The sequence below is a fragment of the Lemur catta genome, chromosome 7 (assembly GCF_020740605.2).
Source record: "Lemur catta isolate mLemCat1 chromosome 7, mLemCat1.pri, whole genome shotgun sequence".
Lineage (NCBI taxonomy): Eukaryota > Metazoa > Chordata > Mammalia > Primates > Lemuridae > Lemur > Lemur catta.
Genome location: NC_059134.1, coordinates 61922148 through 61934399, shown reverse-complemented (window position 1 = coordinate 61934399; position 12252 = coordinate 61922148). Strand labels below are relative to the sequence as shown.

The following is a 12252-nucleotide window of genomic DNA, read 5'->3' as shown; positions in this document are numbered from 1 at the left end:
TGTAAACATCTTATGGAATACAGAATTTAAAGGGTCACCATCATGCCATTCTTTTAAGTCAGAATCTGGAGCTTGACTACTTTAATTCATTTAGTTTTTCAAAAAATTTTTTTGAGTGTGTAAAGGAGACTGGTCTACACAGGCCACACTCTGAAGGATTCCAGCACTTTCTGGTCTCTCCCCTCTGCCCAGAAACCTGAATCGTATCCTATGTGGATTTAATGTAGTTTCTAGACCATGAAAATATTAACGTAAACATGTACATACTCATAGTATTAGCTGGGAAACTGGAGTGTCTGGAGTCTCCCTGGGTTTTAGAGCCCTGACCTTTTGGATCATCCCATCCTCTGAGAAAAGCAGTAAGAAGGAGAAAAAGGGGTTATACAGACCCCATGTCTGTCCTTTCTGGTTGAATTTTTTTTTCTACCCATGCTTTACCCACCTATTCAGCTGGGTACTCTTCCCTTCTTTCTTTTTATCAGTAGTTGCCAATTGTGTTGTGCTCCCTCTTGGATCATTCTGTTCTCGTCCTTGGAGCTACCTTCTTCAACCCCTCCACTGGCTTTCTAACCCAGCACCTATGTAAAGATCAGGTACCTGTGAATATTGTCTGACCATGATAATGACAGTGATGGTGAAAGGAGTCTTGAGGATGCAGAGTGAGGAAGATGCAGGCAGGGTAAAATGTCCTTGTAGTAGGCAGAATCATAATGACCCATCAAAGGTATCTGCATCCTAATCCCTGGAACTTGGGCATATGCTATTTATTTATATGTCATAGGAGAGTTATGGTTGCTAATGAACTGCTTTTAAAATAGGGAGATTATAGTGGATTGTCTAGGTGATCCCATTTAATCACCACCAACTTTAAAAGACAAAGAGAGAGGTGGAAGAGTTTAGAGACAGAGAGTGAGATTTAAGTACAGTGGGATGCTAGAAGAAGTCAACCCACCATTACTACTTTTGAAGATGGAGAAAAGGGTTATATGCCAAGAAATGCTATATATATACACACACACATACACACACACACATATATATATGGGTAGAAAATCAAATAATCATGTCACTTTAATAGAATTTCTTATGTAAGTCAGTAGCAAAAGTTCTACAATCTCCAATTTCAAGATCTCAACTTTGTTATAGAAAATCCTTATTTTCTACCATCAAAAACACAAGCACCCAAATATTTTACTCTTCCTTTAGTCTTTTTATCCTATATCAGTCTCCTTTTTTAAAAATAAAAGAAAAACAGTACTTAATTCATAGGTTTGTTGTGAGGTTCAATGTGTTTAGGACATGGCAAGCTAATAAACTCAGTAACCATCTTTATGCTGCAAATTCCCAAGTCTAAAGCTCTGTACCAAATTCCTTCTCTGTCCCATATAATCAACTCTCTATTTAATGCCTACTGTCAGATTTCTTGCTGAAACTTCAAAATTAACATGTTCAAATAAAAATTACCATCTTCTCCCTTTTATTTCCTCATGATCAACACATGAATTCTCTATGTTATTAAACGGGATACAAAATTTAACCAGTTTTCCACATTAAAGCCTGTTCTCTTTATCCCATGTATTTTCTTTAATTATTTAAAAATTCATACAGTTTTGATTTGGTATTCTAAATATCCTTTGAATTCATTCTCACATTTCACACTAAAACATGATTACAGGCTAGGCATGATGGCTCACACCTGTAATCCCAGCAGTCTGGGAGGCTGAGGCAGGAAGATCACTTGAGACCAGGAGTTAAAGACCAGCCTGGCAACAGAGCAAGACTTTGTCTCTACAAAAAAAAAATTAGCTGGGTGAGATGGAGCGTTTCTGTAGTCTCAGCTACTCAGAAGGCTGAGGTGGGAGGACTGTTTGAGTTCCAGAGTTTGAGGCGGCAGTGAGCTATGATCACTCCATCCCATCTCTAAAACAACAACCACAATGACAAAAAAAAAAAAAAAAAAAAAAAAAAAACACCAAAAACTCCCATGATGATTAGCACTGTCTGTTCTGAAGTTTTTCAATGGCTTCATTTATGAATTTTCTTCCTCTAATCTTTTTCCTCTCCCATCCATTTTCTACTCAAAAGCCATAATGGTCTTACTATATTTAGATCAATTTACTCCTCTACTTAAAATCGTCCAACAGTTACCCATTTTGCTTTGGATAAAGCCCCAAATCTCTAACATGTATATCTTCCAAGCCTTTCATGGCATGATGGTGCTAAGCAGTTATTGCTTAGTGTCCCCTGGCTCCAACCCTCTCCTTTCTTCTCCCTCTCCTTCCCATGCCCTTTACACTACAAGCATCCTGTATTCCTTTTAGTTATTCAAACAAAGTATGTTCTCTTTCCCTCTGGACCTTTGCACTTGCCATTCCCTCTGGAATCTGAAGCTTAGCTCGAACTTAGAAAAAAGGAGAGTGAGGGGAAATGATTTTTCCATCCGTTTAAATAAAATACTTTGTTTTATTTTATACCAACTAGGATGGCTATAATTTTTTAAAGTGTAGAAAATAGACAGTGCTGGAGAGAATGTGGTGAAATTAGAACCCTGGCATATTGCTGGTGGAAACGTGAAATGATGCAACAACTGTGGAAAACAGTTTGGCTGCTCCTCAAAAAGTAAAACAGAATTGCCACATGATCCAGCAATCCCACTGCTAGGTGTGTATCCAAGAGAATTGAAACAAGTATTCAAGCAAAAAATTGTAAATGGATGTTTGTAGCACCATTATTTATAATAGCAAAAAAAAAACAAGCCAAATATGTATTAACCAATGAATGTGGCATATCCATACAATATCATTCAGCTGTAAAATGAATGAAGTTCTAATACATGCCAAAACATGAATGAATCTTGAAAACATGCTAAGTGAAAGAAATCAGAAACAAATGGCTGACATCTTGTATGATTTCATTTATATTAAATGTCCAAAGTAGAGACAGAAAATAGACTAATGGGAGAAGGTGGAGAAATGAGGAGTGGTTGCTTAGTGGTTTCTTTTTGGGGTGACCAAATATTCCGGAATTAGAAAGTGGTGGTGGTTACATATTATAAATTTTTAAAAGCCACTAAATTGTACACTTAAAAATGGAGAGTTTTATGTCACATGAATCTTACCTCAGTAAAAAATTTAAATAATATGTTCAGTATCATAAAAGTAACATATGATGACATATAGCTAATAAGCCTATCTGATTACAAAATCTTTGTTCTTACCCAGTCACTATGCTACCTTGGAATGAGGCAGGATTTCTCTAGCCCAGAGATTTCATTCTCTCACATCCTTTGTGAGTTAAATCATTCTACTTCCTGTGTCAGGCATAACAAGAGCTACAACAATCACCTGCCAGAGGCTATTCCCATTGGATCACTAGGGGCAAGTGTTAAATATTCAGGAATTTTGCAAGCAGGTCGATATCATAGTGGTAGCCTGAAATCAGCCATAGTGGGAATAACTACATTTTGGGAATCAGTAACTATACAGGCAATCCCCCAAAGCTAGTTATTAAACATTCATCAATTGTTATACACCCCTGGCTATAGTCCTCTTGAAGCTCAATTCACAGGCCTGAGTATGGCTCAAATCGTGACATTAGGCCTTAGAGAGCTGCACTCAAGTTCTAACTACTCTGTTGGGCTCTATTCTTCTGAACTCAGATTTTTATGTTCCCTGGGTCATTTGTTTTCCAATGACCCTTCATATTCCACAGTTTGGCAGTATAGTTGGGGGTGGTGTGATAACATATTATTTTATTGGAATTTGTATGATTATAGGGAATACAGAAGAAAAAAAGTGGGAAGGAAAGATAGGGATAGGCACAGGGATAGCAGCCACCAAACTTACCGGGTTGAATTTCACGGAAGTAGAAAACCATTTACACTAGAAATTTGGATTGAGCTGTGTTGGGTTTAAAATATTTACTTGAACAATATTTATTTTCTCAGTTTTATCCTGAATGCACAAAGTGTCATGGACCAGAGGCTTAAAAATTATTATTCACTTAAAATCAAATAATAACTATGTAGTCCCCCTACAGCTGATTCTGATCCTAGAACAAGGCAATGAAGGCCAGGAAAAATGCCCTAGGCAAACAAGATGTGCATCATAGGCAAGAAACAAAGAAAAATATATTTTCTCTGCTTATAAAAGCCAAAGAGACTATTTCCCACCCCCCAACCCCACACATACTTCCATCCTTCTGAGAGTGTTTCCCTACAGACTAATGGGAAATGAATCTCTCCAGGAAAAAGAAAAGGCCATTGTCACTAGCTTTACAAACCTGGAATGTCTCAATACTTCTGGAGTTAGGCAAATCTCTCTGGAGTTCTCTCAATATCTATGTAGTTCTAAATTAATTTCTCAAGGCTTATCATTAGCCAGCATCAAAAAATTAAAAAAAAATTGTCCAGAAATCTTCAACTCAGGAAAAACACAAAATATTTTCTCTATACCCCATAGTATTTCAGGAATTTGAGCAGACAGTTGAGAAGAAGGAGGTTCCATGGTTGTGGAGTAAGGTAAAATTTTCTTAAAATTCTCATAGGGTTTTCTGAAGATGGGAAGTGCAAGAGGCATCAGCAGCTCACACCACCTGGTACAGGGACAGAACAGAGAGCACATAATGTCTATTTTCATCCTCCATCCAAAGTGGGCAGCACATATCTGATAGGTAAAAGCTGCAAGAGGACACTTCACTGTAGCTAAATAATTCCTGGTGGGAAAAGAAAGAAGAAGGGAGATGGAAAGACTTTGCTGTATATAAAGATGAAGGTATTACATTGTTTTGTTTTTAATCTTTGACCATAAGGAGGGTAAAAAACCTCATACCAGGAAATGTAATGACACTGATAACAATGACAGAATTCTTTTGTACAGAGTTTTATAATTCCTAAAGTGCTTTAACACCCACTTTCTCCTTGGATTTTCACATGAACAACCCTGTGAGATAAGTATTAAGCAGTCTGAAAAGAAGGGCTGCTCAATGGCAAATTAGGAGAACACACAGCATTCAGGGCAGGTCATATCTCAAAACCACTTCACCTAATTATCTTTCCTTTTCTTTTTTCCCAGATCATGTTTATTATATCATATGTATGGATAGTGCTATCTAGTATTACGAGGTGTTCCCATTTGTTGGTGAATAAAGTCGGAGGGGGACCTTCCACCTTTCCCTAATTTGTATCCAATTTGGAGGATTATTTTTTCTAATATATATTAATAATAGATGTTGGAGAGGATACACAGAGAGCTAAAATTTAAATAACACAGGAGAAGTATTTTAGATGTTAATTTTATTTTTGTTTGGTAGAAATAGAGTTATCATATTGTCATTAAACATTGAAGAACTCTATGGATATTTAAGCTCTACTGTTTATATCTGTGAACACACAGACTTTCAAGAATGTATTTACCTTTAAAATGAAAGACTTACACTATTTGAGCCATCCCAGTTTCATGAAAAATGACTTGTTTCCATAGCAAGAAGAGTGTCTCCTAAATGGTGACTTATTTGTCACCTTATCTTCTAATAGGACCCCTCCTCCTTTCCTTTGAGAATACACAGTGAGGTCAGGTCATCCTCAGCAACATTTTACTTTTGGAGAAAACACAAGGGTCACTTGTTCACAAATCCGTTTGGTTTTTACTCCATAGATAATTGGGTTCATCATGGGGGGAACAAGAACATAGAGATTGGCCAGCAGGATGTGGACATGCTTGGGGATTTTTGGGCTAAAGCGCTGAGCAATGACAGTGAAAATCCCTGGAAGGTAGAACATGAGGATGACACAGACGTGGGCACCACAGGTGCTGAGCACTTTCATCTGAGCATTGTGGGATGACAGCCTGAAGACTGCTCGAAGAATGAGCCCATAGGAGATGACTATGGTCACCATATCTAACATAACACTGAGTAGTGGCACAGAGATTCCATACCAAATATTGATGGTGATATCAGCACAAGCCAGCTTTGCCAGCCCCATGTGTTCACAGAAGGTGTGGGCAATGATGTTTGTCTGGCAGAAGGGCAGACACTTCACAAGGAAGACAATGGGGAAGATGGTTGCAAAACTCCTGAACACCACAACACCCCCTATTTTGCCAGTGACACCGTGGCTAAGAATGGTGGTGTACCTCAGTGGGTAGCAGATGGCCATATAGCGGTGAAAAGCCATGGCCAAGAGAATGCCAGGCTCCATGACAAAGGCAAAATGCATAAAGAAGAGCTGAATGACACAGCCTCCAAATGAGATGTCTACATTATCCAACCAGAAGATACTCAGGGCTTTGGGTACCATGGATGTGGATAGAACCAGATCCCAAAAAGCCAGCATGGAGAGGAAGACGTACATGGGTTCATGGAGACTGCACTCTACTGCCACCACACAGATGAGGAGATCATTTCCTAATACAGCCACCAGGTACATCAGGCAGAAGGGGATGGAGATCCACACATGCAGCTCCTTCAGGCCAGGAATGCCAATGATAACAAACACATCATAACTGACAGTGGAGTGGTTGGGAGCTGACATGCCAGAATTATGGTGTGCAACTTTCATTGCTTTTCTATTGAAGTGGAAAGAAAGTAGAGAACCAGTCAGTCAGAACCAATAAGCACATATTTGTTACTTCCAATCAGCTCAAGCATCTGGTGTGTGAAATCTTGGTTAATGAGTCCCACCTACTTTGTGGTGTTAATTGTGGACCTAAATATGTGCAGTATTCTGCTTTGAAGAGAAGGATTCCAAAAATTCAAAGTGGGATGGAAGAATTTTTAAAAGATGCTTCAAAGGAAAACCCTGAAGCCAGTACTATTTTCTTATATAATTGGCATAAATTTAAAATGATGGCCATCCAAAGTTGTAACATCTTTAATAATAAATTGTATTCTCTGACTAAACATTTTAAGACAGAAATGAAAATTATGAATTTTTATAAGGAATATAAAAATTAGTAGAAACCAAACATTTTTCTTATTGAATTAAACAATTGTGTTACTGGGCACACACATTTACCTAGTCAACTATTGAATTGATTACTTAAGCATCTATTGAACACCTACTATTTGTACATAGAAATAAACATGTGCATAAAAGGGAAAAATTAATTCAAAAGCTTAAAAACAGAAATCCTGCACATAGGGTTATAATGTATATGAACCATGGTGTCAATATAGGTGTTTTTCCACTTATCTGTAAAATAAACTCTTATCCATCTTTTACAGACAACTTTTGTTTTTAATTTGAATAGTGAAATATTTTATTAAATTGTTAAGAACTCCCACTACAGTTAGGGATCCTGCTACTTGAGAATTGGTGGATCTACAGTGAAAGCACAAGATGAGTACTTTTTCTGGAATGCAGGATAAGACTCTAAAGTCTACCCAGCTTATTAAAAATATTGTGCTTCTATCACAGTTTTCCTTATTAAAATATCAAAGCTTCATTACTTCAAAGAAACATTATCAAAAATAAGTAACAAGCAATTATCAAAAATATAAATCACTGATATAATTAGATACATATACCAACCACGTCTTATTTAAACTCTTCTTACTTAAAATAAATTTAATGATTTCTTTCTTTGTCAATTTACAATTCATTAATGTTTGTGTGTGTGTGTGTCAGAACTTAATTTGAATGAAATCAATAAACAAATTTTTTTTCTTTTAGGAAACACAATGTAGTGACTTTCCTTTAATCTCGCCTTCCAGTGATTTTTGCAACAGATACACCCATGCTAAATGGATTTCATCACCAAAAGGAGAATATACAAGGGAATATACTATATTCTCTAAGGAAGACCAAAATAAAGTGCCTGACCTGCCACCATTTTAAATAGGCTACAAATTAATGATCTTTATTGAAAAGAAAATTAATTTTTTCATTAGCACAGGAAAACTTTGTTATTCTGTACCAAGAAAGGATGATTTATACAAAAAGGTAGTATTATTTTCAGTTCAAAATTAATATCATCTAATATTTACTATTTATTGTTAAATTTAAAAAAGAAGTGAAAAAGCCACTTATGCACAGTGTCACTGTTGAACAATAGAAATAATGTATATGACTACATATACATTGATAAGATCTTTAGTAGATATAACATTACAGTGGTAATTATTATTATTTCTGAGCAAGGAACTAATGGGTGATTTTATTTTATTTCTGTCCTATCAATAGCTTCTATTTTTCTATTATGTGGAAAAATTATAGTATTATTTTGATATTGTCAAACATATAATAATTTCATGAAGTACATTTTGTTATTAAATGGAATGCTGAAAATTTTAGACTTTCATTAAAAGCAGTTTAATTCATATCCCCCAAACTTGTCAGAGCTTACCCAGTATGTTCTCCTAGGTAACTAGTTTTCTGTTGGACTATCTCCAGACTCATGAAGCCTCTGGAGTTGTCCATTGCTTTTTAAAAATATGTTGGGAAGTCTGGTATTTATTACTATCACTTGAAATATTAGTTGGTGACATTAGTTGGCATAGAAAAGAATAGGGAGTTACATTTACCAAAAAATAGGGATGTATGTGGAATAGTATATATTCCTTTTTCACTTCATACTAAAACATTTCCCTAACAGTTCTTAAAATTAAGTACCAAGGCATTTTCCCTACTTACAAATATCAACTTACTGGGCAAAATAACATCTCTGATATGGCATCTCAAGTTCTGAAAATGGAAGAAACTATGTGTGTGAGCCCAGACTTCATAGACAGGCAACCAAGAAGTCAAGGTCAAGATCTAGCCATCCACAGAAAGGGAGACTTGAGAAGCATCCACAGAACCTCTGTCTTCCCTAACCTATCACGAGCTCTGCTTACCCAGACCACCTACCTGGGAACATCTCAGAGCTGGAGTCCCACCTTGGATTGAAAGATTAGAGCACTCTCTTAAAATAGACCCTCTTAAATGCCTGCATCATTCAGGAATTCCTGTGCTGGTGTTCATGTATGCTCTTGTGAGGAGAATACTAAAATTAAATAATCACAGCTGCAAAATGTCACTGGGGAAGGCTCAGAGAGCAAGTTAAAGAGGTGGACATTATTCCTGGGAAAGTACACATGAAGGCTGAAGGTAGAGAGAAATTGTTGAAGGAAACCAGCAGGGAAATGCAGATTCAGAGAACTGAAATCTTAGAAAAGGGTAGTCCAAAAAGTACACTCTGAAATAAAGTTACTTACTTTACCTCTTGTACACTTGGCCAGCCCACAGACACAGGAATTGTTTTTTGCAATCTAGGTGGTTACAGTAACTCTTACGTGTTTGTGTTTAAGTACACCAGAAGTGTTCTACCTGCTACCTGTGCGGCCCAGCTCACACACTTCCATCCATCTCTTCAACCACAGATAGGATATTCCCTACCGCACAGAAGGCAGGATGAACCTGGGAGCACTTATTGCTCCTGGAAGGCCCCAAGGGAGTGACCTCTGGGACCTGGTGCCTCCCCCTGCCTCCAGCTAAACTGCAGAAAGGAACAAATGAGCAAAGAAAACAATAAACTCTCTCTCTGCTTAACCGGCAGTAATATCTTGATTGTGTACTGAGCAGTGAGTTCTGTAGAGGCACCTAGGGCAAAACATTAAAGGAAGCACTTGTGACCCAGAAAGTGAGTGTCTCCTTCCTTAAATACTGAACCCTAGGCACCACACTGGCCTCCCCCTGGTTCCAGCCCTAGAAGGAGCATTAGTAAATTCATTCCAGTATCTTTTGGTGGTGCTTCATCATGTCTGCCTGGACCATGGTGGAAGTTCTCAAACTAATTTTGCTGTCCCTGAAGCCTAATTCCCAATATCTCGTATTTCATTCCTGTAACAAGTCTACATGATAGCGAGAATGAACGTTTCAACATGTCAATTTAGTTCTGTCACACTCCCAAGTAAAACTTTCTGTTAGTCAAAGCACAAGGGGCATTCTCTGTTTCTGGTTGCACAGAAAACCAATTACTAAGACAAAAAGGATTGTCAAGGAAGAAAGCATATTTATTGTGGAGGATGGATCAAGCAGGGGTGGAGGGATAGGAAGAATGCACTGTCTCAAATCCGCCTCCCCATTAACAGGGTCATGGGTTTATCTGGAGGTGAAATGAATATTGCATGAGGCTAGTGAGCATCATTACATATTTGGGGCAGAGTGCATGTCATGCAAATGCAGTAAGCAATCATGATACTACATACATCCCATGATCCAAAACTGGTGGCAATTTTAGTAGTACAATGACCTAGGGGTTAATATTGGTAATTTTTTCAGCCTTATACGCAGGTGGGATATGGAGAGCAGGCTGTTCAGTGGGTTTTTGGGCACAATTTGTGGCAGGGTGTTGCTTATCTTGTCTTCCCTGGACAAACAGGTGGTGTAAGGCCTCATAGTTACCTCATGGCTGCAGGAAGGTTCTGCCATTTCCAGGAAAAAACTCAATAGGTAATGCATCAGTGCAACAGAAACTTATAAAGTTCTGGTCAGCAGATCACACTGGCCTGGGAACTTTATGCATAAGAGAACTAAAAAAAAAAAAAATACTGCTAAAAACAACCTCCTGAAGCTCAGTTAGGAAGAAATAGAACTCCTGGACAGAACAATATCAAACACTGAAATTGAAGCATCAGTAAAAAATTTTCCAACAAAAAAAGTCCCAGACCATATATTTTCAAAGCTGAATTTTACAAGACCTACAGAGAAGAACAGGTACCTATACTTCAGAAATTATTCCATAATATTGAGAAGGAAGGAATCTTCCCCAACTCATTTGAAGAAGCCAATATCACCTTGATACCAAAGCCAGGAAAGGACACAACGTAAAAAAACTACAGACCAATATCCCTTATGAATATAGATGCAAAAACTCTCTATAAAATCTTAGCAAACCAAATTTAGCTGCCTGTGAAAAAAAAAATTCACCATGACCAAGTGGGCTTCATGCCAGAGGTTCATGGATTGTTCAACATACACAAATATATCAATGTAATTCACCACATAAATAGAAGCAAAAACAATGATCATATGATCTTCTCAGTAGGTGATGGAAAAGCAATTGACAGAATTCAGCACACTTTTATGATAAGAACTCTTAACACAATAGGCATAGGTGGGACATACCCCAAAATTATTAAACCATAAATGACAAACCCACAGCCAATATCATAATGAAAAATTGAAAGTGTTCCAACTTAAAAGAGGTACCAAAGTTGCCCACTATCACCACTTCTGTTCAACATAGTTCTGGAAGTCGTAGTCTGAGCAATCAGACAAGAGAAGGAAATCAAGCATATCCAAATGGGGAATGAAGAGGTCAACCTATTGCTCTTTGCTGACAGTATGATCTTATATCTAGAAAACCCTAAAGATTCAACCAAGAGACTCCCAGCATTGATAAATAAATTCAGTGAAGTCTCAGTTTTCAAAATCAATGTACACAAATAAGTAGCTTTTGTATACACCAACAACAGTTAAGCTGAGAATCAAACCAAAGATACAATACCTTTCACAATAGCAACAAAGAAAATAAAATACCTAGGAATAGACTTAACCAAGGAGGTGAAAGACCTCTAGAGGGAGAACTGTGAAACACTGAGGAAAGAAATTGCAGAGGATGTAAACAGATGGAAAAACATATCATGTTCATGGATCTGCAGAATCAACATTGTTAAAATGTCTGTACTACCCAAAGTGATCTACAGATTTCATGCAATCCCCATTAAAATACCAAATTCATTTTTCACAGACCTAGAAAAAATAGTTCTATGCTTCATATAGAACCAGAAAAGATACCAAATAGCCAATGTAAACTTACATAATAAGAACAAATAGGGAGGCATCACTTTAACAGACTTCAAGCTATAAGGCTCTACTAACCAAAACAGCATGATAACTGGCACAAAAACAGAGACTTAGATCTATGGATCGGAACAGAGAACCCAGATATGAAACCATCCTCATATTGCCATCTGATCTTTGACAAAGCATATAAAAACATACACTGGGGAAAAGAATTCCTAGTCAATAAATGGTGCTGGGAAAAGTAGATAGCCACATGTAGAAGACTGAAACAGGATTTGCACCTCTCACCACTCAGAAAAATGAACTCATGATGGATAACAGACTTAAACTTAAGGCATGGAACCATAAGAATTCTAGAAGATAATGTTGGAAAAGCTCTTATAGACATCGGCCTAGGCAAAGAATTTATGAAGAAGACCCCAAAAGCAATCACAGCAACAACAGAAATAAATAAATGGAACCTG

General features: G+C 37.3%; 1 protein-coding gene across 1 annotated transcript; it reads right to left on the bottom strand.

Moving 5' to 3' along the window:
* Positions 1-5581: 5581 nt before the first annotated feature.
* On the bottom strand, positions 5582-6532 carry LOC123642046 (olfactory receptor 52B2-like). Its single transcript, XM_045556974.1, has one exon. The coding sequence runs from the start codon at positions 6530-6532 to the stop codon at positions 5582-5584; it is 951 nt and encodes a 316-aa protein (XP_045412930.1).
* Between the last annotated feature and the right edge of the window lie 5720 nt (positions 6533-12252).